The 23,656-nt window shown below is 55.2% G+C and overlaps 1 protein-coding gene across 1 annotated transcript; it reads right to left on the bottom strand.

Annotated features, from left to right (window-relative positions):
* Positions 1-761: 761 nt before the first annotated feature.
* On the bottom strand, positions 762-22,117 carry VWA5B1 (von Willebrand factor A domain containing 5B1). Its single transcript, XM_055705569.1, has 22 exons — positions 21,979-22,117; positions 21,517-21,678; positions 20,964-21,186; positions 20,634-20,776; positions 20,215-20,346; positions 19,833-19,957; positions 16,843-17,013; positions 12,579-12,689; positions 12,295-12,497; positions 10,679-10,793; positions 8,950-9,145; positions 8,511-8,711; positions 7,308-7,489; positions 5,015-5,237; positions 4,522-4,839; positions 3,835-3,972; positions 3,384-3,509; positions 2,799-2,873; positions 2,342-2,411; positions 1,999-2,122; positions 1,527-1,776; positions 762-1,463 (listed from the first exon to the last, which is right to left on the bottom strand). Exons 1-22 carry the CDS (start codon positions 22,115-22,117, stop codon positions 1,018-1,020), a joined length of 3,873 nt encoding a protein of 1,290 aa, XP_055561544.1. The 3' UTR covers positions 762-1,017.
* Positions 22,118-23,656: the final 1,539 nt, after the last annotated feature.

Raw genomic sequence — 23,656 nt, 5'->3', positions numbered from 1 at the left:
GATGCTGCAGGGGCCCTGGGACAAGCCCATCAGCTCGGGGGGTTTAGGGAGTCAGGCACCTTTAAAAGAGCAAGCCTTCAAGCTGTTGGATTCAAAGGCAGGGCCCTGCAGTTCAGAGCCAAGAGATCAGCCCATGGGAGGCTCGTGCAGAGAAGGAAGGAGTCAGCGTTTCGGCAGGGAATAAAATTCCCCCATTATTTCGATGCAGGGGATCTCTATCCAGTGTCATGTGCAAGGGGTTGATTTCCTTAGCCCATCCCTTCTTTCGATGCCAGGCACCCCTGCCCTGCCTGCGAAGCTCCGAAGGCATGCTGTGACTGCAAGGGGTCTCGCAGACTCCCTCTGGGATCACAGAGGGGCTGAGGGAGCCCAGCACCATGTGGATGCGATGGCGTTTGGTCCCAGCCTCCAGCTGGCCTGGCGTGTCTGCGCAAGGCTGGGCTTGAGGTGAGGCAGCGTCCTCCCGGCCACGACAGTGGGGCTGCTCTTCAGAGGGTGAGTCCCAGCCCGGATTTCCTTTGGTTCATGAGATGAGCACGTTGTCAGATGTTCACCTTCGCCAAAAAACATCTGAGATGGCAGAAACCAGGCAGGAGCCTCAGGAGAGCAGCGACTCGAGGCTGGGGGACCACAGCGGGGGCTTGGCAGGGATTCAGGGCTGGGAAGAGGCAGCCAAGCAAGGATGGGGCAGGCATCAGGGGACCTGCTCTGGGAACCGGGCTGGGAACCAGAAAAAAAAACAACCCAGGAACAGAGGGAACTGCTGTAGCCGGAGGTGCTGCACCGGTTAAAAATAAATAGCATCCTGCTGTGGGCAGCTGGTAGGTACCTCCTGGGGCAAAATACCAACCGCTGAGCACAGGATTTTGCCGGCTGCCTCCGTGGGCAGGGCTTGCTCTGATAAACACTCGCTGCCCCTGCAGCACACAAGCTGAGCTCCCTGGAGGTGTTTCCTTGCGGATGGGTCCCTGCTCCTGCGCCCTCGGTAAGCTGCCCAAGCCTCTCTCCTCGTCCTCTTTACACACTGCTTGGGTTGTAGCACAGCAGGTTGAACTCCAGGTTTTCATCCCAGTGCCGGAGCAGGACAAAGAGCTGCTGGGCTGCGGCTTTCACGGTGGCCAGGCTGTATCCCTCCGGGAAGTCCTGGTTGCTCAGCCACAGGTTGGCCTTGGCAGCCACCAGCTCCCACTCGATGAAGTAGGAAGCCGAGCTGTGCTCCAGCCAGGCCAGGGCCACTGCCGTGGCCCACAGCATCCCCTCCGGCTCCGTCTGCTGCTGCAGCTCGATGTCGAACAGCAACGCTTGGACCTCGGAACCATCCTCCGAACCCCGGCCGCTGTTAGCTTGCCACTCAGCCGAGGCCGGCGTGCTCTCCGGGGAGGAGAAGCGGCGGATGGTGATGGCTGGTGGGGAGAGTTCCTTCTCAGCTTTCAGAGCTTTGGAGATGCTTTCCACGGCGCTGCCTGAGAAGTGGCGCAGGCGGACAGCGTCTTCCACGTGGCTGACGGGTCCCTCCGGCACCGCACCTGGAGCAACGTCTCTGGTGGTGGGACTCTTCCCGTGCCCATCGGGAACCAGAAGCTGCCGGCCAGAGCTGAGGCTCTTGTGCTCCGCAGGAGGACTGGCCTTCTTGGTGCTGTAGGAGCTGGAGGGGCTGAGGGCCAGGCGATGGCAGGCAAAGGGAGATGTCCACTTTAGCTTCTCCATGGGGATGTTGATGGCATCACAGAAGGCTGAGTTCATCAGAAAGGCACCGCAGGCCAGCTGCAGAGATGCCTGCAAGTAACGGTGGGCACATAGAGGAGCTCTGAGATACCAATTGCTTCTGGGAAGCTCAGGAAAAAGGCATGCATGGATGGAGCACTCTCCATCTCTGAACAGACCATCAGACATGGCCATCAGAGACAGCAAAAGGCAGGATCCAGGGGGATCCTCTTCCCCTCTGCTTCCCTGCAGTGACCACGCAACCCCGGCAAGACCTGGGAATGAGCTGCTCACCAGGGGAAGGTAGTCGATGTTCTCATTGTCACCCTCGGAGCTGGCTTCGCTTCCTCTGCTTGGAGATTTACTCATGAACCCTTTGGCAGCTCGAACCAGCAGCCTGGTTTTACTGAGGGTCAGCCTGCGGGAGGACAGAAAGGTGCCCATAACCTCGGTGGCCCTCTGACACCCACCCTCCTCTCCAAAAACCACCGCTGGTCCCCAGACACTGGCATCACACTCAGTCCCGGCTCTGGCCGGTGTCACTGGGGTGTCCCTCCTCTCCCCCTCACTTGTGTTTGCATCAGACCCACAGAGGTGGCAAGACAGTTGCTAAAGGCCGAGGAAGGCTGGCCCTTACCTAGCAGCAAAGAGGCTCTCGATGGATTTTGGGGCTTGTGCAGAGGAAGCAGACAGGCTCTGTAACGGCCCTGGGAAGAAACACGAAGCTGGGGGTAAAATGAGGTGCTACAGGAGAGCAAAAGGGAGCAGAGTACACGCCAGGACATGGGCTGGCTTGTTCTGCTGCTGAGACTTCAGAAAAACCCTTCTTCTCCCCCTACCTCATTTTTCCTATGTGAATAAGGAAATTTCCACACCTCTCAGAAAAGAACCTGGGAGAAATCTACAGCAAAGGCCCCTTCAGGCTCTTTCTTTTGCAGCCAGAAAGGAGTCAGGTCTTGTGCTCACCAGCCTAATTTTAGGTCATCAGGTTTGATAAAAAACCCCAAAACTCGACAGAAGTATTTGGTGAAAAGCCCAAACCATGGGCTTGATGGACCTGCGCCCCGGCAAGTACCGTCAGCCATTTGCCCTACCTTCGGGGAGACCGCAGCGCTCCCAGCCCGAGGAGGAAGGGGTGCTGCAGGGTGACAGGCTGCTCTCCTCTGCATCTGCAACGGAGGAACCACATCAGCAACACCACCCAGCCCAAACAGCCATTGTGCCACCACATCGGGTGCGGCGTGGCCGCTCTCCCTCTCCACGGCGTTATCAGGTTAATGAGCCTGATTGGGGGCAGTTTTAATTCAGCTGCAGATCTGACAATGCCAAACAAAGTCCTATCCAACTCGTCTTCATTAGTGGAGGATTTGGTGACAAGCAAGTGTCTCACATCCCCTTGCCTCTAATTACACTCGGTTTCATCCCTCATGTTATCTGTGTTAGGGCTGCCAATTAACTTCCAAGCATTGTCAGCAGCCACTGCCTGTGATTTGGGGCTTTCAGAGTAAATTGCAGCTTCTTCTCCATTTATGGAGATGGACCTCAGCCAGACACACATCTGGTGAGCACCGTGTTCAAGGAGGAAGGCAGAAGAAAAAAAGACCAGAGATGTCCCTTCATAGACTGACCCACTGAGATCTGTAACACCAGGAAGGAGACGAACGCCCAAGGAATCTTACTCATGCTGTAAAATCCGTCATCTCCATTCTGGCCGCAAACTGACTGAGGATGTCCAGGGGAAAAGCCACGATGCCTTCTGTTTCCCGAGCTCAGGCTTCTCTGGCTGCCTTGCTTGGATGCCGCCCCTTGGCACGAGAGAAGGGAATTGCCAGCGTTAGAGAGGGACTGGCACACACAGGATGGCAACAAAACCCACAGAACTCATGAACAGATGAGCTTGGGCATCTCTGGGCCTCCAGACCTAAGAGCAGACCTTTTGGCTGGCCCAAGGGGAAGAGGTTCTCGCCACCAAGAGCGGCAGCCCTGCTGTCAGCCCACCCATGACCTTGGGTATACGCGTCTGGTGCTGAACCGAGCCATGGTTTCATAAGGTGTGCTCGGAGCGAGGTTTCTCAGGTGACACCCTCCCTCCCAGGACAAGACGTCATCCCTCCGCCAGCCCCACGTTACCTGTGTGGGTGTACTCCACGACGGTGGGCAGGTAGGCGTTGGTGCTCAGGTCCACTGGCATGAACGCCGTGTACTTGCTGATGACGTTGCACGCCTTGCTGGTGTGGACAGCGTTGACCTGGTACCGCCGCCCAGATCCTGCCATGGGCGAGACACCAGGGTTAGAGTCCACGTGCCCCATGGGCTCCATCCATCCCTCGGACCCAGCTCCCAGCACACCTTCCATGCTTGGGCTCCATGCCCAGCAGGGACTGTATCCCTCTAAACTCTGCCTACTGCTTCCTCTGCTCTCAGTTTACATTCACAGATCCACTTCATGGAGGAGTTTGACAAGACCCAGGGACACATGCAGCCCAGAGCAGCGATGCGTGGCTGCTGTTGGACCCTCTCAGTTTGGTGCCACTTCCCAGCTCCAGGTGACTAACTCCTTAAAAAGACTCAGTGTCACCCAGCAGGTGAAGCAGAGGAGCGCAAAGGAGCACGAGCTCGGGCACTGAAGCAGGAGAAAAGTGCCCGGCAGCTGGAAGCGGCTGCCATTTGGGAACTAGGTGAGACATTCCCTAGTATTTCCCCAGTGCCTGCCCTTGCATTAACTGGAGAGGCTGCTGAAGCTGTGGAAAGCCCACCCCGGCGCAGGGCAGGGTCTGCCGGCAGCCAGCGCGCAGGCTGGTGGGAGCCGCGCGTTACCGTGCTCGATTTCACACTCCCTCTCGGCAAGCTGCTCCAAGTCCCGGATGACCGACTTGGCTGCCAGGTGGTGGAAGGTCTCACTCCACAGGTCTGCGTCGCCCTCCGCCTGGCTCGCCCGCTCTTGGAAGAGAGGGTGGATATCGAAGGTGACTTCCCACTGCACGGGCTCGTTGCTCCTCAGCCCCTTCACCACCGCCTTGCAGAGGGTCCGGGGGGCGTGTGGGGAGCCGCCGGCAGCGCTGAGGTTGAAGTCCTGGGGCTCCCAGTCAGAGGAGGTCTCCGTTTCAAACGTGAAGGAAGGATGCTGGGCAGACTCTGCAAAGAGGGGAGATAATTAATCACATCTGTGGGAGCTGAATTCCCCGCTGCCACCAAGAAACCATAATTAATACTTCCTAATTTTTGCATGGTGGCACAGGGTGTGACGCCACGCCGCTGACACCCCGGCACAGACAGGTGAGGCTGGCCGTGCCTCCCCCTCCCCAGTTACCCAGGTCCCCGGGGCTCCGGCTGTCCGAGGAAGACCACAGGCTCCCGCTGGCATCCAGCGCTCCCAAGCCCCTTCCCGGAGCCGCTTGCTGCAGCCCGTCCGGCACTGGCGGGGAGTCGGCGTCGTGACAGAAGGACATGCAGCTCCGGTGGAGCAGGGACGGCCGCCGGGCACCCGCGCCGCGGATCCTCGTGGCAGAGACATGCGGGCTGGCTGCGAAGGGCTGAGAGCAGAGCAGGCGTCGGGGCTGGAGCCGGCGGCACAGACCTGCTCTGTCCCTCCTGTCCCATCCCGTCTGCTCCCTGCCCAACCCCAGCGCGAGGTGCAACCACACAGGTCGCTCTGTCAGCCCCGGCTGGGATCTGTGCCCAGCCAGAGCCCTCCGTCACACCTGCAGGGTGTCCCCAAGGGACCCCAGCCCCAGGGGCTCCTTCCCCAGACATGCAGGAGGTGAAATATGAGTTTCATCCCTCCAGACATTTTAATGACTTCACTTGGGAACCAAAGGAAAGAAGAGAGACAGGAAGATCAAGGACCAGTTGCTTAGTAACGAAAGGAGAGAGGCGCAGGAGATGGGGAGAAGGGAATTTTTATCATCTTTTTTTTCTGTGAGACTGTTTCTCCACCTTCGGGAGACATGAATCCCCCCCCTCCAGCATCTCGGGTGCCACATCCCGCACAGATGTCCCCCCCTGTGGCTAGCCGAGACACTGAGCTCTGGCTGTTTCCATCCCCACCCCCAGGGCTGTGGGAAGATCCCCCTAAAACCGACAGGCTCTCTCTTACCTTCCTAGCACAGCACCAGCACGGGACAGAGGTGGTAAGAAGTGGTGGATCTCAGTGCTGGATGGGAAAATGCTTTCTCTGGGTGGCAGGCAAGAACGTGGCCTCCATCACCACCTCATTTTTGATACTCTATGAGACCACCAGCTAAAATGGGAGGCAGGCAGCTCCAGGAGCTATTTACCAAGCTAATACTGAGATATTTAAAAGCAAGCCAGCCACTGAAACCCCTGACAGACCCTTTCCATTCAAAACCGGCTCCTTCTGCCCCAGCTCTCCTCCCAGCCGGAGGAAGCCAGCCAGGAACAGAGCTGGGGGTTTAAGCTGCTGATTGCCAGCGCTGACCTTTCCTTCCCAGCACGGCGCGTGTGGAGCTGAGCCGAGGGCTCACGTTCACACCCCTGAAAATGTCAAGCCCTGGCAGCCGGACTGGGAGCTGAGAGAGCTTGACTGGGAGCCCTCCCAGCACGAGGGATAGCAAAACCAGGCTGCATTTAATTAAGACCAGGAGGCATGCTGTTAACCGTTTACTGTCCTCCAGAAAGGAGTCGTTTCCACCCCTGCCCTCATGCTGAGCATCCTGTGGGCAGGAGGATGCTTTGTGGACCTTTGCAATGCAGGCAAGGTCACTGGTACCCCTAAAACCTACCACTGCCCGCTTTCATCAATCGATGCTGCTCGCCACCCTCACTGCTGCAGCCGGCGGGCAGAGGTCTCATTCCTCCCTGCAGAGCACTGACCCTTCTTCCCCTTCAACCCCTCCTCTCACCCCGCTTCACCCAGCCCATCTCTAACCTGCAACAGAAACCGAACGAAAGTCCCAGACATCCCGCTCCGAGTTTCCATGGGAACAAAAGCGCTGCTGGTCCTCCCAGCCCTGCAGATGCTGATTTCAGAGCCGAGAATCCTGGCGATGCCAAGGATGGGAGAAAACCATTCCTACCCTTCCACAGAGCAGTGGGAAAATCTTCCCAAATGTCACCTGCTATCTGCTGCAGGCAGGGGACATCACACGGACCAGCAGATGTATCATCACATGGGTCCATGTCCCAGCCTGGCGCTGCATATGGCTGTAGTTCTGGCTACAGCAGCGGGGGATCTGCTTCAGCATGGAATTTCTTTTTCCCTGCAGGGCACAGATGTGCCACAGCCCTAAGGAGGGTTTGTGTCGCATGGCCAGACTCGAGGGAAGTAAGAAGGAAGCAGCAGCCTGGGGATCAGACGAGCAGCAAGGTGGAGTTCCGGCCACTCAGAGGAAGGGAAGAGGCATTTAGCAAAGAAAAGCTGGGCTCCCCTGGGGAGGAACGGCTCTGGGATATCAGGATGGTGCTCTGCTCCCTGCTTGGCTCGTTTCTTACATGTTTGTGATGTGCTGCAGCACAAAGCACAGGCACATGTATATATATCTCAGAACTAGTGTGAGCCAGGCTCTTTCCTTCTGCATCTGAGATTTTCCTGCTGCTGCACACTGCCCTCCACCTGCAGGCGAAGCCTCTTGGGGGTCACATACCTGGAAATCCACCTGCCAGGGCTCGGGGCTGACCTGCTGCAGGTCCTGCAGGTGGGTTTTCCGAAGGGGGTTTTTCACCAGAGTGGTGCCGGGATCACTGGCTGTGGGCACCTTCTTGCAAGGCTCATGGTCAGCGATTTGGGTCGTGCTGTACGCCCGTCTCCTGGAGGAAGCCTTCATGTCTGTTCCTGCACGATGGGAGAGAGGATCAGCTCTGCTCTAGAGCAGGACCAGCCAGCACCATCCATCCCCCCTTGGCTCACGGTGGGCAGTGGGGAGCCCAGCCCTGTGGGTGCTCAGCCCTGCATGGTTTTAAGTGAAGCAAGGAAACCACGAAAGGAAATAAAAGCCTACACTCAAAATTCCTGAGGATGTCAGGAGGTTGGGGAGGCCTTGTCTGAGCAGTTTTCAGCCAGAAAAAGTCTGACTGCATTTCCCCAAACCTCCCTGGAGAAGTCAAGACAAAGGGTTTACTAATGAAATTTCATTAGCGCAGACATTCTCCTGTCAGAGCAAGAGTAAAATTTCATCTGGAAAGGCGTGATTTCTCATCGCTTCTGACAAGGTTGAGGGGATGCGCAGCACAGTTCCTCTCTGAATCCGAGGGAAGAACATTCCGTGAGTAACAGAGATTCCTCTGTCGCATGGCGGTGCAGCCAGTGCTGGGGTGCAAACTGCCGCTTTATGCCACATGCTGCTGACACAAGCGCCCAGCCAAGCTGTGATGGTGAGGGGGAACACCCTGGGGACAGGGACAGGGCTTTGGATCCATTCCCCCACCTCTCCTGACCTTGAACAGCAATGTGAGGGCTGGCAGGGAAGTGACTGCTTTGCAGGTGCAGAGATGGTCTAGCTGGGTTACCCATTTGCTTGTTCTTCTCCTCCGCACACTGGAGGGCAGCTTGGGAAGCTTGGAAAGAATTATGTGGCCAAAGCTAGAGCTGCTCGGAAAATCCCTGGGGAAGTCACTTCTCCAGGGCTTCCCTTGATTTTCTGACAGGTTTGGATAAAGCATCCAAACCAAACCGACTCGCTCGAGCCTCGGGAGATCTGTCACCCCTCCTGCAAACCCCTCCGGTGCTTTGCAGAGATACAGCCAAAGTGACTTATTTGTCAGACAAGCAAATCAGCAGAGCAAGTGACAGAAGCTTCATTAGAAAGACAGGGGCATCACACCCATGTTTGTACAGAGGAAAATCTGACCGGTGTCCGTGTCTGATTCTCCCCCGGGATCTCTGCCCACCACCAAGTGGTCGGGGGCATGCTCGGCGGGGCAGCAGCCCTCTGAGTCTCTGGAGTGGTTCCAGCTCTCCACGCCTGCTCCTTCCTCTTGGGAGTGAAAGAAAACAGAGCTGCCCGACTCCTGGGAATGCATCATGCTGTAACGCCGCCTCTTGTCCTGGGAGAAAGCAGAGAGAGGAAACAGGTCCTACCACTGCATCCATCAGCTGGTTCCCAGCCAGGAGGAGCCAGTGCTGGTGCTCCAGCACCCTCCGTACAAAGTTCCTATTTCTCCCCAGTGTCTCACCCACCGTCTCCCTTGAGGGCAGAGTGAAAAAGCAAGGGATGTCTCCTGACTGTGCCCAGAGAGCGGAGACGCTGACTTGCGCTGCTCCCGGGACAGCCCCCCAGCCAGCGCAGCGTGCACTCACAGATCGGGGGTTGGAGATGTACAGGGAGGTGTCGCAGATGATGCCGTAGCTGACCAGGCGGTCACCAGGGAAGAGGCAACTGGTGCTGACAGGGGAAACTAACACCTCGGTGCTCTCAGGAAAGACCCACTCCACGGACACGTCGCTCAGGACCGGTGCCATTGCCTTCTTCAGCGACTTGATGATCTGAGGCAGAAAGCAGGGGGGAGAAGTTATAGAGCAACTGGCCGTGGTGTGTGCCACGGTACACGCGCCATGTGTCGCAGGGAAGGGGAACATTTCCCCAAACAAACCCATCAGCCGATTCCTCCCTCTGCTGACCTTAGACAGGAGCCTGCTCCCTCTTAGACTGCTCTGACACCCACCCTGGCACCCCCAGCCCCTTGGCACGGTTATAGGGCAGCAGAGCAGACAGACACTGATAAAGCACAGAGCTGATCTCACACCGCCTGTTTCCAGCTCACAGCAAGGTGGGAGCTTGAGGCCAGAGGTATCTTGCTCCAGTGCAAGGCAGCATCCCCTGCTCCCCTCCAGCACCCAGGAAAAGCAGTTAACCCTCACTTGTCCGAGCCCTAGCCCTGCCCCAAGCCCCAGCACCCACGCACCGACTGACAGCACTGCTGGTTTTGGTACAGGTCCTTGCTGGCACAAGCCACTGCCAGAGATAGCAGTGCTCTGCCAATTACACCTGTGGAGAAGACCAATATCCGTGAACATCTCACGGACAAACCTACCAGGGAGCCATCTACAAGAGCTTCTCTGCGCACCGGGGGAAGAGAACACCAGATTTAGAGGCAGAACAGCTCAAATATTCTCTATTGTTCACTGTTTTTTCCCAGGCTCAGGAAGACACCAAGCTGTGTTTTATAGGGCCATTAATTGATGCCTCAGACTGCTGAAGGCACCAAGCTGCACAGTCTGCAAAGCTCTTTATTAATAGCTCTGTAAAAAAAAAAAAAAAAGAATATTTCCCTTCACTGTCTTTGCTTTTAATTTACATCAGAAATGCTGATGCCGTTCTGGTTTAGAGAGGTTTTTGTGTGCTCCGGGTTCATGTAGAGGGGTGGACTGCTGAACTCCTTTTGAGATTGAGAACACAGGGGCCAGCTTTTCAGAGATACTTCAGAGCTAAAGACCCATTTCTCCCCGGGTTTAGTCATCCAGCGGATGATGGGCTGGGCACTGTGCCCTCACCAGGGGACAGAGCCATTCTTACACCGTATTTGAGGCACATCGGTTTACTCAGTCTTCACGGGGAGAGTGGAAAGGAAGAGGCTCCCCCCTTTGCTTTCAAGCCGGCTTAATAGGCAAAGCTATTGCAGCATATTCCTCTCCTTCAGACCCTGGGTACTTCTCATCTGAGCAATGCCAGGGCTGAGCCTGACTTCAAAACTAATTGGCTGCTTTGATGCCAGTTCCTCTGCCCTCGCCGGTGTCTGAGGCAGCAGCTACCTTTGAAGCTAAAGCTGCTGTATCGTGGCTATCGCTTCTCCCCATCCCCGCGCAGAGGGTAAACACACCCTCCCACTCCCTCTGACAGCCGGAGATGAAGATGCTCTTTCATCCCTTCCCGCTCACCCACCTGCTGCCGAGTGGGAGTTGGAAAGGCAGCACCAGGACGGGGAACGAGACCCACTAGTGAACCACAGCCTCCCCCTCGCTGAGCCAGAGCATCGCGGGAGCCTGCCAAGGTGCTCCCCTGGGAGCGGGCAGCCGTACCTTGGGCTGCAGCCTCTCGTCCTCCGCCAGGAACTCGGCGATGCCCCTGGACACGGCAGCCAGCCCCCTAACCAGTCTCCTGCAGGCGTTTGGCCCGATGCCGAAGCTGTAGCACCTGCAAAGGGACAGGGAGTGTCAGGATCCAGGGGACGAGTCGTCTCACCCCCCAGCCCCACGCAGCTCACCCACTCCCTGCAGGCAAAGGCTCTGCCCAGCTTTATCCTATTGCTATGCAGTTGTCCAGCATGTCTGGAGGAAAATAAATCAGCTCCTCCTTTAGGTGGCTGGCAGGAGGGTCAGGAAGCACCAGCCCGCTCCTCTCCACAAACTTCTGATCCCTTCCCCGAAGAGCAGCCTTCAGCTGTGACACTCAGGGGCTCCCCAGCAGGACCCCAAGCCCTTGCCTCCTCTGCAAACACAAACAATCTGCTTTGCTGCCAGTTCAGCTCTTTTCCCTGCTGAGTGTCTGTGGTCAATAGCACTAAAAACCCAATAATTATCTCTGCTCACAATTAAAATAAATGTTTTCTCAAGGAAGGAGGAAACAGCCAGGCGAGGCTGCTCCCCTGACTCCCAGCTCAATGAGTCAGGATTTGGTCTGGGCTGAAGCTGCAAACCCAGAGCCAAGCTGGAGCCTGGGCAGGGAGGGCAGGAGGCAGCAGTGCCTGCTGGGGGTGGATGCAGTAGGAAGCCAGGAGGGATGGAGATGGGTGGGATATGATGTTCAGCCAGGGCAGGGGAAAGCTGAGGAAGAAACCACCTTCAGCAGCAAACTGCATCTGCACGAGGGGCTTTTCTCTTAGAGGTTTTTAATTCCCAGCTGGCCGCAAATCTTAGGTCAGCCTCACACCCCTGTTAAATAAGGCTCTGATCTGCTTTTGAGACAGGGGCCATGCACATGGCTCAGTGGTGCGCTGGGCACTGCCTGCCAGGGTCACCTGAGACCACACTCCGACTGCATTTAGCCCACCACCATAAGCCTCTGCAGGAGTGAGGGGTGGGTTGCCCTATACAGCTGGGAAGCACTGAGACCTCCGTATAGGAAAAAAAACCCACAGAGCAGCTTCCCTGATAAGCCTTGAAGTCCGAGGGATGAAAAAGGAGTAAGGTTTTCTTACATTTTCCTTTTGTTTCATGCCCCTTACTAAAGAGGCAGAGGAGAAACCAGACCAGCCTGTCGTCAGAGCTGGGGAACCAGGCTGGGAGCTCAATGCACAAATTAGCTGCTTTTTACATTGCTCTTTTTCAGCATATTCGATTCTGCACAGCCCTATCCTGGAAGCAGCTGGGGCCAGACCCAGATGTGCTTTAAAAAAATAAAAAAAGCAGCAAGGAAGATTGTTCTGTGTCAATCTCTCCTAGCAGGAAGCATCAGACGAGAGCCTGTGAAGTTGTCAGCCCAATTATGCTGCTTTTGATTGTTTAAAAAGCATCTGAACTTCTGGGATCTGTTCCAAACCCTTTGAGGTTCTCCCATGGCTCATACCAGCAATCTCTCCTGCCTCTCTCTCTGAAGCAGGGATGTCTGTGAGATGGAGCCCTGTTCAAGGAGAAGAACGTCCCTCACCATGCCAGGCTTTCACCCCTGTGGTGGCCAGCCCTGCTGCCCTCCATACCTGGTGGAGCACGAGTGGTTGCGCAGCAGCTCCAGGACCTTCCCCGTGTTGCTGATGGCCCCGTCTGTCAGCAGAAAGAGCAGTCGGGGATGGCCCCTGTGAATGGGCTGTCGAATGACCCACTTCAAAGGTGACAAGATGTTGGTGCCACCCATATCGGCCCGGATCCTCTTGATGCTCTCGCAGGCGATGGCCAGGCTCTCCTGCCCAAAGCAGCAGCAGAACCATCAGCCTCCGCACTGTGCCCTCCAAGCACCAAGGAGACGTGGTTTCCCTTCACCCACCTCACAGTAAGTCTGACTGACAGGGAAGAGGGTCTTGAAAGTGGATCCAAACCCAATGACGTTGAAGAGACACGCTGGCATCAGGCTCTTGAGAACGACCAACAGGGCATCCTGGGGGGTGGAAGCAAGCAGACGTCAGGCACACTGGACCTCTCCCTGGCTGCCCCAGCTTCACCAGTGAAAGCTCTGCCCAGACCCCACCTTGCCCTCACACCTTATTCCCACCTGCATTTGGCTGCAGGCTTTTGATAAGAAGACAACTGCTTCTTTCACATGCACTGCACCGAGAAAGCACTCCATACTACTCTGCCCTGTCCAAACTCCCTTAATGAGCTTTGGGTCCCAAAGCAGTGAGAAAAATGGGGAGCCTTAAAAAAAGAAAAAAAAAAAGAGCTGAACAAATTTTTCTGTTTGTTTTTAAGTGATTAAATTTGTGCTTGCAACACGGTACTGCAGCATGGAGCTAGTGGGTGAGAAGCAGAGTGTGAAATTGAGAAGTGCGACACGCAATGCATTTCAATGTCCAAACTTGCAGAAAATAAACAAACAGCTTCAAGTTACACAAAAGGAAAAGCCTCCCCCATCCCCAATTCCCTTGTATTCATAGCTGGCATCAATTAAAATAACTGGGAGAGACAGTTTTCAGCTATTTTCTTTACCAGAGGTGGTTATCTAACTTGCCTATTCCTGGTCTTTACGTAAGGGAAGAGCAATTTAAATCGTCTCAGACATCTGTGATGGCTGTGGACAACTCCAGGACAGAGCTTGTGTTAGCAGCAACTGGGCAAGAGCTACCCAAGGGGCTCCTGAGCTTGCAGGGGCAGCAGGAGCAATTAGCGTGGCAGGAGAGGAAGGCCAATTTAAAGCAAAGTGCTGGCAGTGTTCCGGAGCAGCCTGGTTCTCACTGTTTCTGTGCTGATCAAGGCAGACTCCTGCCAGTCTGCCTAGGGCAGCAGAAACCCTAGAGCCAGCCCCAAGAGAAGAGCTGCCAAGGTCAAACGAGCAAGAACAGCCTCCTTGCTTTGTCATACGCAGTGGCAAAGACCAAGTAACCGCAGAGGCGGGGTTCTGGGGCTGCACACAGAGAGCCCCCAGCCTGGGAACGGCCGCAGGGACATGGCTGGCAGGTCACTCCAGTCCCCAACCCCTGCAAGACTCAGCAGCAAGGCAAAGTCGGAGCACTGCGAGTCGGTGAAATAATGTACAAGAACGGGGCTGCCCTTTACCAGGCTCCAGAGTACTTTACAGCAAGCTGTTATCTCAAACCTACGAGAATATATTTATACCGCTGCTTCCCAGATGGCTCCTAGGATGCCGGCTCTTCCAAATCTCAATGCTGACATCCCATCTTGAAACTAATTACAAGGAAAAAAACCCCGAATTTCCAAATATTTCTGTTAAAGTGCTTCCCAAAGTGGGCAACCGATGCCTGCTTTCTGTTTCAGCAAGCAGAAAGATTTGTTGCTTCTTGTAAATATTGATCTCGATCCTGTGGCACTCAGCAACTATATGGCAACTCAATAAGGAGAGATGTTTGCCTCCAGAGAATTCAATTCCCAGTTATTAGCCGTGTTTTGCCAGCGAGTCCACCCGATGCTGGCACTGACTCTTCTCCTGGACTGGGAATGGGCTGGGAAAGGAATCAGTTGCAGGAAATTTCAAGCCCTGAATTTTCCACCCCAGGCACTTTTCCGAGTGCCCTCCTGCTCCGCAGCAAGCCGCGTCCTCCCGGCTGCAGGCAGCCAGCCCACACCGCCCGTCCCCTCCCTGTTGGCATCTCTGCCCCTCAGCTTTCCCCACGGCTCAGGTCTGAGCCCCGCCACAGCACTCATCCAGCAAGCTGAGGACGATGCAAATGTCTCCGTCAAGCCTAACCCACCCAAACCCACTGAGAACAGTCCCCGCTGCCAGGTCCCTGGTGTTTGCAAGTCATAAACCAGGACAGGGGACACAGAAGAGGAACAGTGGGTTTCTCCCTTGAGGTCTCTCCTCCGAAATCTCTGATATCTCTCCCAAAATATTTTTCCAGAAGGGGAACAGCCATTTTCCTGTTTTTACAGCCCTCCTGCAGACAGGACTCCCAGGTCAGGACCTGTTGGAGAAGGGCTCTGTCCCTGCAGGGTCCCCATCCCCACGGGACAAAGCAGCCTCCGCGGAGGCTGCAGAGATGCGGTGCCCAAACCCAGCCATGCTGTGGGTCCGAAAGCAAAGACCTGGCCTGGGGCAGAGATGCCTCCTGATTCCAGCCTCCGAATCCTGCTGAGGGAAGGGGGTACAAAGCTCAGAGATATCCTGGCTGCTTTGGTGGATGCAGGGAGATGGGACAGCCTCCCTATCCCAGAGGAGCTCTTGCAGCCACCTTTGGGCTCCCTGGCATCCCAATCCTTGCTGCCAGCAGTGGCCATCCTCCCGCAGTTCCCATGGAAACTGGAGACAGATGGGTAAGGAGGTGGGCTAGGAGGTGGGCAAGCTCAAGAAGTGGGCCTGTGTGAACCTCGTGAGGTTCAACAAAGCCAAGTGCAGGGTCCTGCACCCCGGTCACGGCAACCCCCGGTGTCAACACGTCTGGGGCTGAAGGGATCGAGAGCAGCCCTGCGGAGGAGGACTTGGGGGTGTTGGTGGGTCCCCGGTATGAGAAGGACACGGAGCTGCTGGAGCGGGGCCAGGGGCGGCCACACAGTGACCGGGGGCTGGAGCCCCCCTGCTGCGGAGCCAGGCTGAGGGGGCTGGGGCTGCTCAGCCTGGGGGAGAGACGGCGCCGGGGGGGCCTTGGGGCACCTCCCGGTACATAAAGGGGCTTGTAGGAAAGATGGGGACAGAGATTTTAGCAGGGCCTGTTGTGATAGGACAAGGGGTAATGGCTTTAAACCAAGAGGGTAAATTTAGACTAGATATAAGGAAGAAATTTATTGTGATGAGGGTGGTGAAACACCGGCACAGGTTGCCCGGAGAGGTGGTAGGTGCCCCATCCCTGGAAACATTCAAGGTCAAGCTGGACAGGGTCTGAGCAACCTGATCAAGCTGAAGATGTCCCTGCTTGCTGCAGGGGTGGGACTAGGTGACCTTTAAAGGTCCCTTCCAGTCCAAACTGTTCTGTGTCTCTATGAAGATGCTTCCTGCTGCTCACCCTGGGCAGCAAGTGCTGCAGGAGGGGGTGCAGCCCTACCCAGGGGAGCATTTGGGTCCAAATCTGGGTGGCACTTGTGTTAGGAAAGGGTGTGAGCAGGACACTGGGGACACACCAGCTCACTCAGTCTCTCAGACACCCAAATGCAACTGAAGCCCTCAGATGAAGCCTGCCTCTGCAATTCTCTCGCTGTCCCCAACAAAGATGCACGGGGCAGCACAGACCCATGCCCCGCTCGGGAGGATGCAATATTCACCAAGCTGTTGGGGCTTACCTGGGCCTGAAAATTAAGACAGAAACTTTCCAAGAGAGCTTTTTGCCAGATCCTGCAGCTTCTCACTGACACCTGCCAGCTGGCAGGCATCAGGCACCAACCTGGCCTCCAAAGCACCTTAGGCAAGGATAACGATAATTAAATAGTTACCGGAGTGATGTCCCCTTTGATGGACAGAGCGGTCCCCAGCAGGTTCAGGGCAGGGACCCCTCTAGATCCTTCAGGCAGCGGCACAAAGCCAAGCCCAGCTCTCATGAGGCAACCTGCAGCTGGGTAAGAGTCATAACTGACAGAGGAACCTCAGACCCACAAAATATCACAAGAAGGCCTTTCTATGGCCCTTGTTTGATCCAGAGGTCTCAGCACACCTCTCGTAATCCTCCACTAGACTGCTGGTGTTCATTTGTGTTTGAAACAGGACGCATCATGTTCAAATGACTTCTGCGAGTGCACAGAGACAGCCACCAGCAAAATGTCTCCTAACGCGTGGACAGCACATCACCCCGAAGCTTCCCTTGGAGCTCCTGGGAGGTTTCCCCCTAGGCAGCAATCACCCCAAGCCCTTGTGGAGACACAGAGAACTGGAGAAGGGATGCACAAGACATGCACACCAGCAAGAGGGGGAAAGAAAACATCTTTGCATTTGACGTGCTGATAGGAAGAAGGGGAACAGAACCGGGGAGAGTCAGCTTCGCTGCAGGTACCTAACAAGTCGCACAGTTGACATGACTAAAGCTACAGCATGTAATTACCCCCCAGCCCCTCATAATGAACACTCATCAACGCTCAGCAACCCCCACTGCTCTCTAATATTCATCCCTCATTGGCACGCAGGCACTTCCCCTCCTGCGTGGTACCTTGACGCGTTTGATGTTCACACCGCTCATGCTTCTGCTGCGGTCTATGAGGAAGATAAATTCTCCTTGCGCTTTCCGGAGGTCTGGCTGGATGGTCCTCAGGTCAGGGCAGAAGTTGAGCATGATGACAGGGTGGTGGGGGATGTCCTTATTCAGTCGCTTCCTGATGATTTCCATCTGCAAGAAAGAAGGAGAGAGCTCGAGAGGTTGATTTTTCTGCCCTTTTCCCTCCAAGGGGAAGCAGAACAGGGCTGCCTGCCTGAAGATGTAAGCGCGTGGCCTTTTGGGGCAGGGATCGGCTTGTTCTGGCCTCAGTGGTGACAGCACCTGAGCTCAGGCTGCACCACAGCTTGTTCTGTCCACACCCCCTGCGGAGCTGCTCCGTGGGTGAGCGGGATTCCTGCCTCCTCCCAGGCACGGTCACACTTTGCCCAGGGACAAAGGCTGGCAGAAAGGTTAAATCGGGGACCCCAGCACACACGGAGCAGCTGCACGCTCGGGGGAGAGCCTGGAGGAATGAAAAGACCTGCCCCTACGCAGCACCTTGCAAGACTGATTCCCCAAACATTTCATTAGATCCCTCCTGAAAACCTCGTGCAGTTTAATACCGCACCGAGGCACGCTGCAGGTTTTGTCCATGGTCACTCAATAATGAAGCGCGAGATACAGCCCTCAGCATGCTGTATGAACTGCTGCCACTCATTCCTGCAGCCCCTGCTCTGCTGTTTTTTCTGACCATTTCTTTTGTCATTTTTCTTTGTATGGATTGAAACGCTTTGGAAAGCCAAATCGGTTGCTCAGGACATTGTTCGATAGGAACCCGCATGATATATGTCTCTGTCCTGCACACAGCTCTAATGGCTCTCTGCATTTTCCCTCATTCTATTTCAAGGATCAGTCTTCATTAAAAACGTGATAAAATTAAACTGGAAAAAAAGCCTCTCGCGAGGGGTTTATAGTCTGCTATTATGTGTGCACAAAGCAGTCCCGGGTTCACGGTCTCAGCTCGGTGAATCAGCACATCACTGCTTTCGAGGGAGCCCCGGGACCCCATGGCAGCCCATGGCCTTTCATCCCGGGGTCTGTGGCATGGAAACATGTTCCACAATAAGCAGCTCGGTCCTCAGGGGCTTTGTTTGCCTTTTTTCTCCTCTTTCAAAGGCTGCTGTTTCATGCAGGTTTCACCAGGAGTAAACCAGACCCCAAATAACCAGGCTTTTTTCTCCAGCCGTGAGTCATATTCCTAGAGCTCCGAGCTAACGACCAACCTTTATTTTACGTAACTCACTAAACTCAAGCGTCCCTGTGGATCAACACATACACATGAGCTCTACTTTTGGCTGCACTGCCTGAGTGCTGAGTGCCTCTCCATCCAAGGACCGAATCGTGGCCCTGGACCTACCCGCCACACTCCCTGGGATTCTCTCAGGGAGCCAAGACATAAAATCCCTGTGTGATCGGGATGAGCCCATCACCTGGATTTCCCAGAATGGATTTTACGTGTGAGCCTTCAGTAAACAGCCTCAGAGCTGCTGCTACAGGTCAGCCAGAAAAGCGAGCATCTCACCCGCACCATCTCTCCTGCTCGCCTCCCCTCCCCTCTGTTCCCCTTCACCCGTTATCCAATTACAGTAAACTAATCAGTTCTTGTCGACCGGGGACTTGATTCCAGTGTGCATTCATCCCCACCACCCTGCTGGCTGACGAGCATCCAAGGCTTTTGCATAACAAACCGAGGGAGGAGAATTAATTATCATTTACTGCTGAAATTTCTGGGCTAATTTAATTTAAGCTGAGAGGTGCCCAGTGTCACGCTCTGAGCAGCAGCGATTCCAGCCCATCATTTACCCCAGATATTCAGGGCATTTTCTCTGCTTCTTGCCCTTCTCCATGCAGTTGCTTCCCAGTCCTCCTGGGGCAAAGAGGTAGGTTTCCTGCAGGGAAATGGCTCTGGAATGATCCCCCCCTAGATAATTTGACATGCTAAAGACACAGAAATAATTAGAGCCATCTGAGCTGTAGCGTGGGAGTTTCATTTCGTTCCACCTGCCGCATGCTGAACACAATTAGAGAAGATGCCTGCCGTGCGAGCAAGCGCAGTCCTGATCCTGCATCGCGCTGCAAAAGAATGCGAAGGGCAAAAGGAATAAGAAGAGGGTCGGTGTGTCTCCAGTGAAAGGAGAAATCACAGCAGCACAGGGAAGCACCTCTGCAGCAGGTTTGGGACGTCTGCCAGGTGGGCGCTCAGGCACATGGAGGAGTTTAAGGGGAAATGAGCATCCCCGGTAGCAAACGAGAACGTGGGTGCGGTAGGTGCAGTAAACCAGGGAACTGACACAGTACACCCAGGGCTGGGGCTACACAAGTGCGACGTCTGCCTTAGGTGAAGATGCCCACCCTGGAAATTCAGAGGGCTCGGGCCAGTCCACTCCTGCTCAGTGATCCCAGACACACTGACATGGCAGCTCAGAAGCGCTAGGCTGTCACTCACTGCTTCAGAATTGCTAAAAGATGAGGCACAAATCCCAGAGCAGATATTTTTCTATTTGCTGATCAGCAGAACAAAGAGAAGTTTCTCCTACCTTGTCTTCAGTTCAGCTCATTATTCCAAGTAAAATCACTTATTTCTCTCTGACAGCTATCCAGAAACGGTAAACATTTACTGAGCAATTAAAAGAATATTTTATTCTATGTCATTGCAATAATTATGATACCGTTAATGCTATAACAATGTACCTATCTAATTATGCTATGCTAGACTAGTACTAATTATACACACAATAACCATCTCAGAGCTTCTTCCACACTCAGTTTACCAGAAGCACTGCAGAGTTTTCCCCTCTTCCTCCACATCAGCCCCTCTCCGAGGTAGGATGCTGCAGAGCTTATTGGGCCAGTGCAATATCTGGTACTGCAAGCAAACAAGCAGTCATGTGCTTGCTCAGCTCCAGTCCCACGGAAAACCCCAGCTAACCCCTGCAGCTTTTGCTTCTCACCTTTTTCTCAGCGCTGGGGTCTTTCTTAGTGCCTTTAATGAAATCATTCTTCCCCTTCAGGTGTCGTTCATACTCTGCAGGTGTCATATCACCTTCTTCCATTAAGATGTGAGGCATGTGGGGCTCTGGAAATGCAGAGAATCGGGTGAAAAACAGCCTTTGCTAAACTTCAGGTTCGGCAGAGATGCAGGTTGTGGAACCAGAGTGCTACATCTGAGCTTGGGCAGCGTGGACAACCTCACAAGGGTCCAGGGTTCTCTCCTAGAAAGCCTAACCCTTAACAATATTTGCAAAACCAGAGCTAATCCAGCTGGCTCTAGCACTATGGGGGAGGGTCCTCAGAAGGGGCAAGACCAGCAGAGAGGAGACAGAGCCCACCTACCACTTGGATGGATCAGGATCTCCACGGGTCTGTCAAAGGTGTGCTTGTTGGCCAGCGTGATCATGATGCTCTTGGCGGAGCGAGCGGAGGGGTCAGCGTCCGCTCGGATCTCGTGCGTAGGGCTCTCAACACCTGCCCGGGGAAACCGAGGTGCGGTTAGGGACTGAGGATGGGGAAGACCAGGGAGAAGAGACAGCAAGATGGCTGAGGACAGGAACTGAGCGGACTGTGCAATGCTTCTGCCATAGCAACACCCCACGCTAACATCAGCACTGTAATGGCAAATCCACCCCAGCACGGTTAACTTGCCAAAACAGACTCCACGTTTTGGCAGGGCAGAGAAGGAGGAAGATTGTGGACATTGCCTTGAGGAGGTGATAAACCAGCCTGGTGCAGCAGGACAGCTCCACCGCTCCTACCTGCCAGCAAGCACGGCCCCCGGATCTCCAGGTGGAAGCTGAACTCGTACTCGAAGGGGTTGGTGGCCTCACGCTCCAGCAGCTGAGCCAGGCAGAACCTGCTCCCGTGCTCCTGGCTCCCCGATCCACAGTAGTGCTTCTCCCTGCTGGTGAGATGAACCCAAATCACCCCTGTGCACATGGTGATATCCCCCCAGGGACTGCAGATCTGCTGAAGGTAAAGCCTGCAGCAGCTCCCCAGCCTCCCGCAGCAACAGCAGGCTTCTGCTCTGCCAGCCCCGCACCCCCCAGCTCAGTCCTAGCCAGAGCCCACCCCGTGGGTCTTCGTACGTTCGGAGCTGGTGGCTGGAAAGGCTGCTGGCACTCTCCAGGCTGGGCTGGGGGACCCTGGGGACACACACAGCTGGCAGAAGGACCCTCACAGCCCCACTGGGCAGTGTCTGCAGCTCAGAGGAGGTGCTGATGAAGATGGAGATGCTTTCCAGGGGAGGAATCATGCCCAGGTTAGCCACAAAACCAATCCTCTCCAAGTCCTCATCCATCATGATCCTTCCTGCACAGAGAGAGGACCACACCAGGGAGACACAGTGTCACAACCGTGGAAAATGCTCCTCTCCAGGTCTCCCACGACCACCCCAGCCCTGGAGCAAATGCCCAAACCAGCCCTCACTGCACACATCAGTACTTCTCTAAAAAGCTCTCCAAACTAGATGAGACTGCCACTTTTGGCAGACACCACAGGGACATGAGCACCACAACCCAAGGCTCAGCCTTTCAAAAGGAGCCCCCTCGATGCCATGGCATATGACAACCTGCCACCTCCCCGTTCCTTTCCCCCTGCTTTTCTTCCCCACGTTCACTAAAACGCCCCCGATCCCCTCACCGCTTCCGTCACGAGCTTTTCCATCGGGGAGGCTGCAGCTGTTGAAATACATGTCATCTATCTTGGCTTTATCTTTGATCTGCACTGTCACGGCACGCTGGGACACGGCAGCCTCGAACCCCACGACGGTGGTGCACTCATCCAAGGGGTAGACAAAGAGACCTGAGAGCCAGAAGGTTTTTTAGCAACACCAAACACTTGCCCAGACCCAACAGCCAGGATGGCAGCAGGGCAGCTCCCTCTTGGCACAGCCCTGCATGCTCGTGGGATTTTTCCAGCTTAAAAAATTGTAGCCTTGGACTGTGAAGGGTACAATTGAGGACTCGCTACACTTGGTTACTCGTCCTGCAAGCATCTACAAACTTCAGGCATGCACAGAAACCCGGCGCTGAGATATCCCTGGCTCTAAAGCTCCCGTAGTAAGTAGCTCTTGCACTGGGAGCTTTGCCCCTTGAAACTCGCCTTCAAAAGCCTGAGCTTCTGGGTTGCAGTAGGTGAGCAAGGCTGTCATCCCGAAGGCATAGCCACTGACGCACGATGTCACCTCCGACGCGGTGAGGGGGATCGGGGAGCGGGTCGTCCGGTTAATCAGCCCTGGCATCTTCGTGGGGGTCTGGCGGCAATGGTGGGGTCACACGCAGCGAGCTGGGGAGAGGTGGAAGGGCGAGAATGACTGAGGAGCCCTGAGTGCCCAAAACACTCGTGTGCCCCTGCCACCTCATACTGCCTGCTGCAGCCCTGGGGACAGAAAGGTGACCTGGGGCAGGATGAGACCTGGGCTTGACAGGTCCACCACTGGTGGAGGTGGGGATGGAGACAAGACCCTGGTGAGAAGACACAAGGCAAACACACCAAATCCCCACTGGCGCTAGGGAGGAGGTTCAGACTGGGGACACCGTTCAGGGGACACGCAGCCAGAGGTCAGTGCTGGGTGCTGGATCACGCATCCCAGCAGCTCCCACACCCGCCTACTGCTTGAGTTTGGGCAGAATGGGGTTCACATCTTATTCTGGCCCTCCTGCTTCTCATTAGCCTCCAAACTGTCAAGTTTCTCCCGGAAAAGCCTGTGATGCTGAGAGTTTTTCCTTTCAGCTGCAGGCAGGCAGAGCAGGCAGCCCCCTGCCCTCCCCCGCCCTTGCCCACCCTGGCAGGGCTCTGCTGCCCCACACCTCCAGAGCCTTCCTGCAAAGGCTGACTCATCCCTCCGCTTTGCTTAGCAGAGACATTCAGATGCAAAGTGGCTACTTCTGCCAATTACATTTCAACTTTTTTTTCCCCAGCAAGTTCCCTGTTCCAGCTCATCTCCCCCAGGACCCAGGGTTTCAAAGGAGACCTTGCAGGTAGCTCTCGGGCCACATCCAGCTCCCCTGGGGCATCGGGAGAAGTTGCTAGGCAGCAGTTCTCCCTGGCTGGCTCTGCAATGCTTTATGCAATGATTTACAAGGCCCAGGAGGAGCCAGCAGCAGCAAAATACATCAGTTTCTCATTTCCTAGCAGTCCTGCGTTATTAAAACCACCTTTATATGCAAATGCCACGGAAGATGTGAACGGCAGACATCAAGGCCACAAGCTCCACGAGTGCTTGGGCAGGAAAACGGCATTAAGAGAGGAAAAAAGGGAGAGCAAAGGAGAGCAAGCAGGGCACCCAGGCAAACAAAACAGCAGCAGAGAGGATGATGGAAGGCAGTACTCTCAAGGCACACTCCTGAATCCCTGCCAACCTCAGCCATTCCCGATTTAACCCTCCTCTCCCCGCACTGCTCACGGCCCGAGCTGCTCTGGGAGGTGGGGGATGCAGCCAGAGGGATGCAGCCCTGCACGGTCAGGAGATGCAGGAGTGTGTCCAGCTTGACTGCTCCAGCATGGGAGTCTTCCGTGAGCCCAGGGGAGGCCACCACACACTGGGGTGCTCCAAGTCATGCTAACAGGGCTCGTAAAGTCAGGAGCTGGCAAGAGTTCACCTGCTACAGGGAGAGATAACAAAGGTCGCCTGGCTGGCTGCTGAGATGTGGCAAAGGCCATCAAGATACCTGGAAGTGATTAAAAGCCAGATGAGGAAAGAAGGAGGGGGAATTATTTTGCTTCAGGGGAGAAAGCAAGCAAAAAATAACAAGGGGGAGATGTTCTCCATCAGCCAGGC

Source organism: Falco cherrug, chromosome 3 (genome assembly GCF_023634085.1).
Source record: "Falco cherrug isolate bFalChe1 chromosome 3, bFalChe1.pri, whole genome shotgun sequence".
NCBI lineage: Eukaryota > Metazoa > Chordata > Aves > Falconiformes > Falconidae > Falco > Falco cherrug.
Note: the sequence above shows the minus strand (reverse complement) of the source record. Positions and strands in the feature narration are given on the sequence as shown.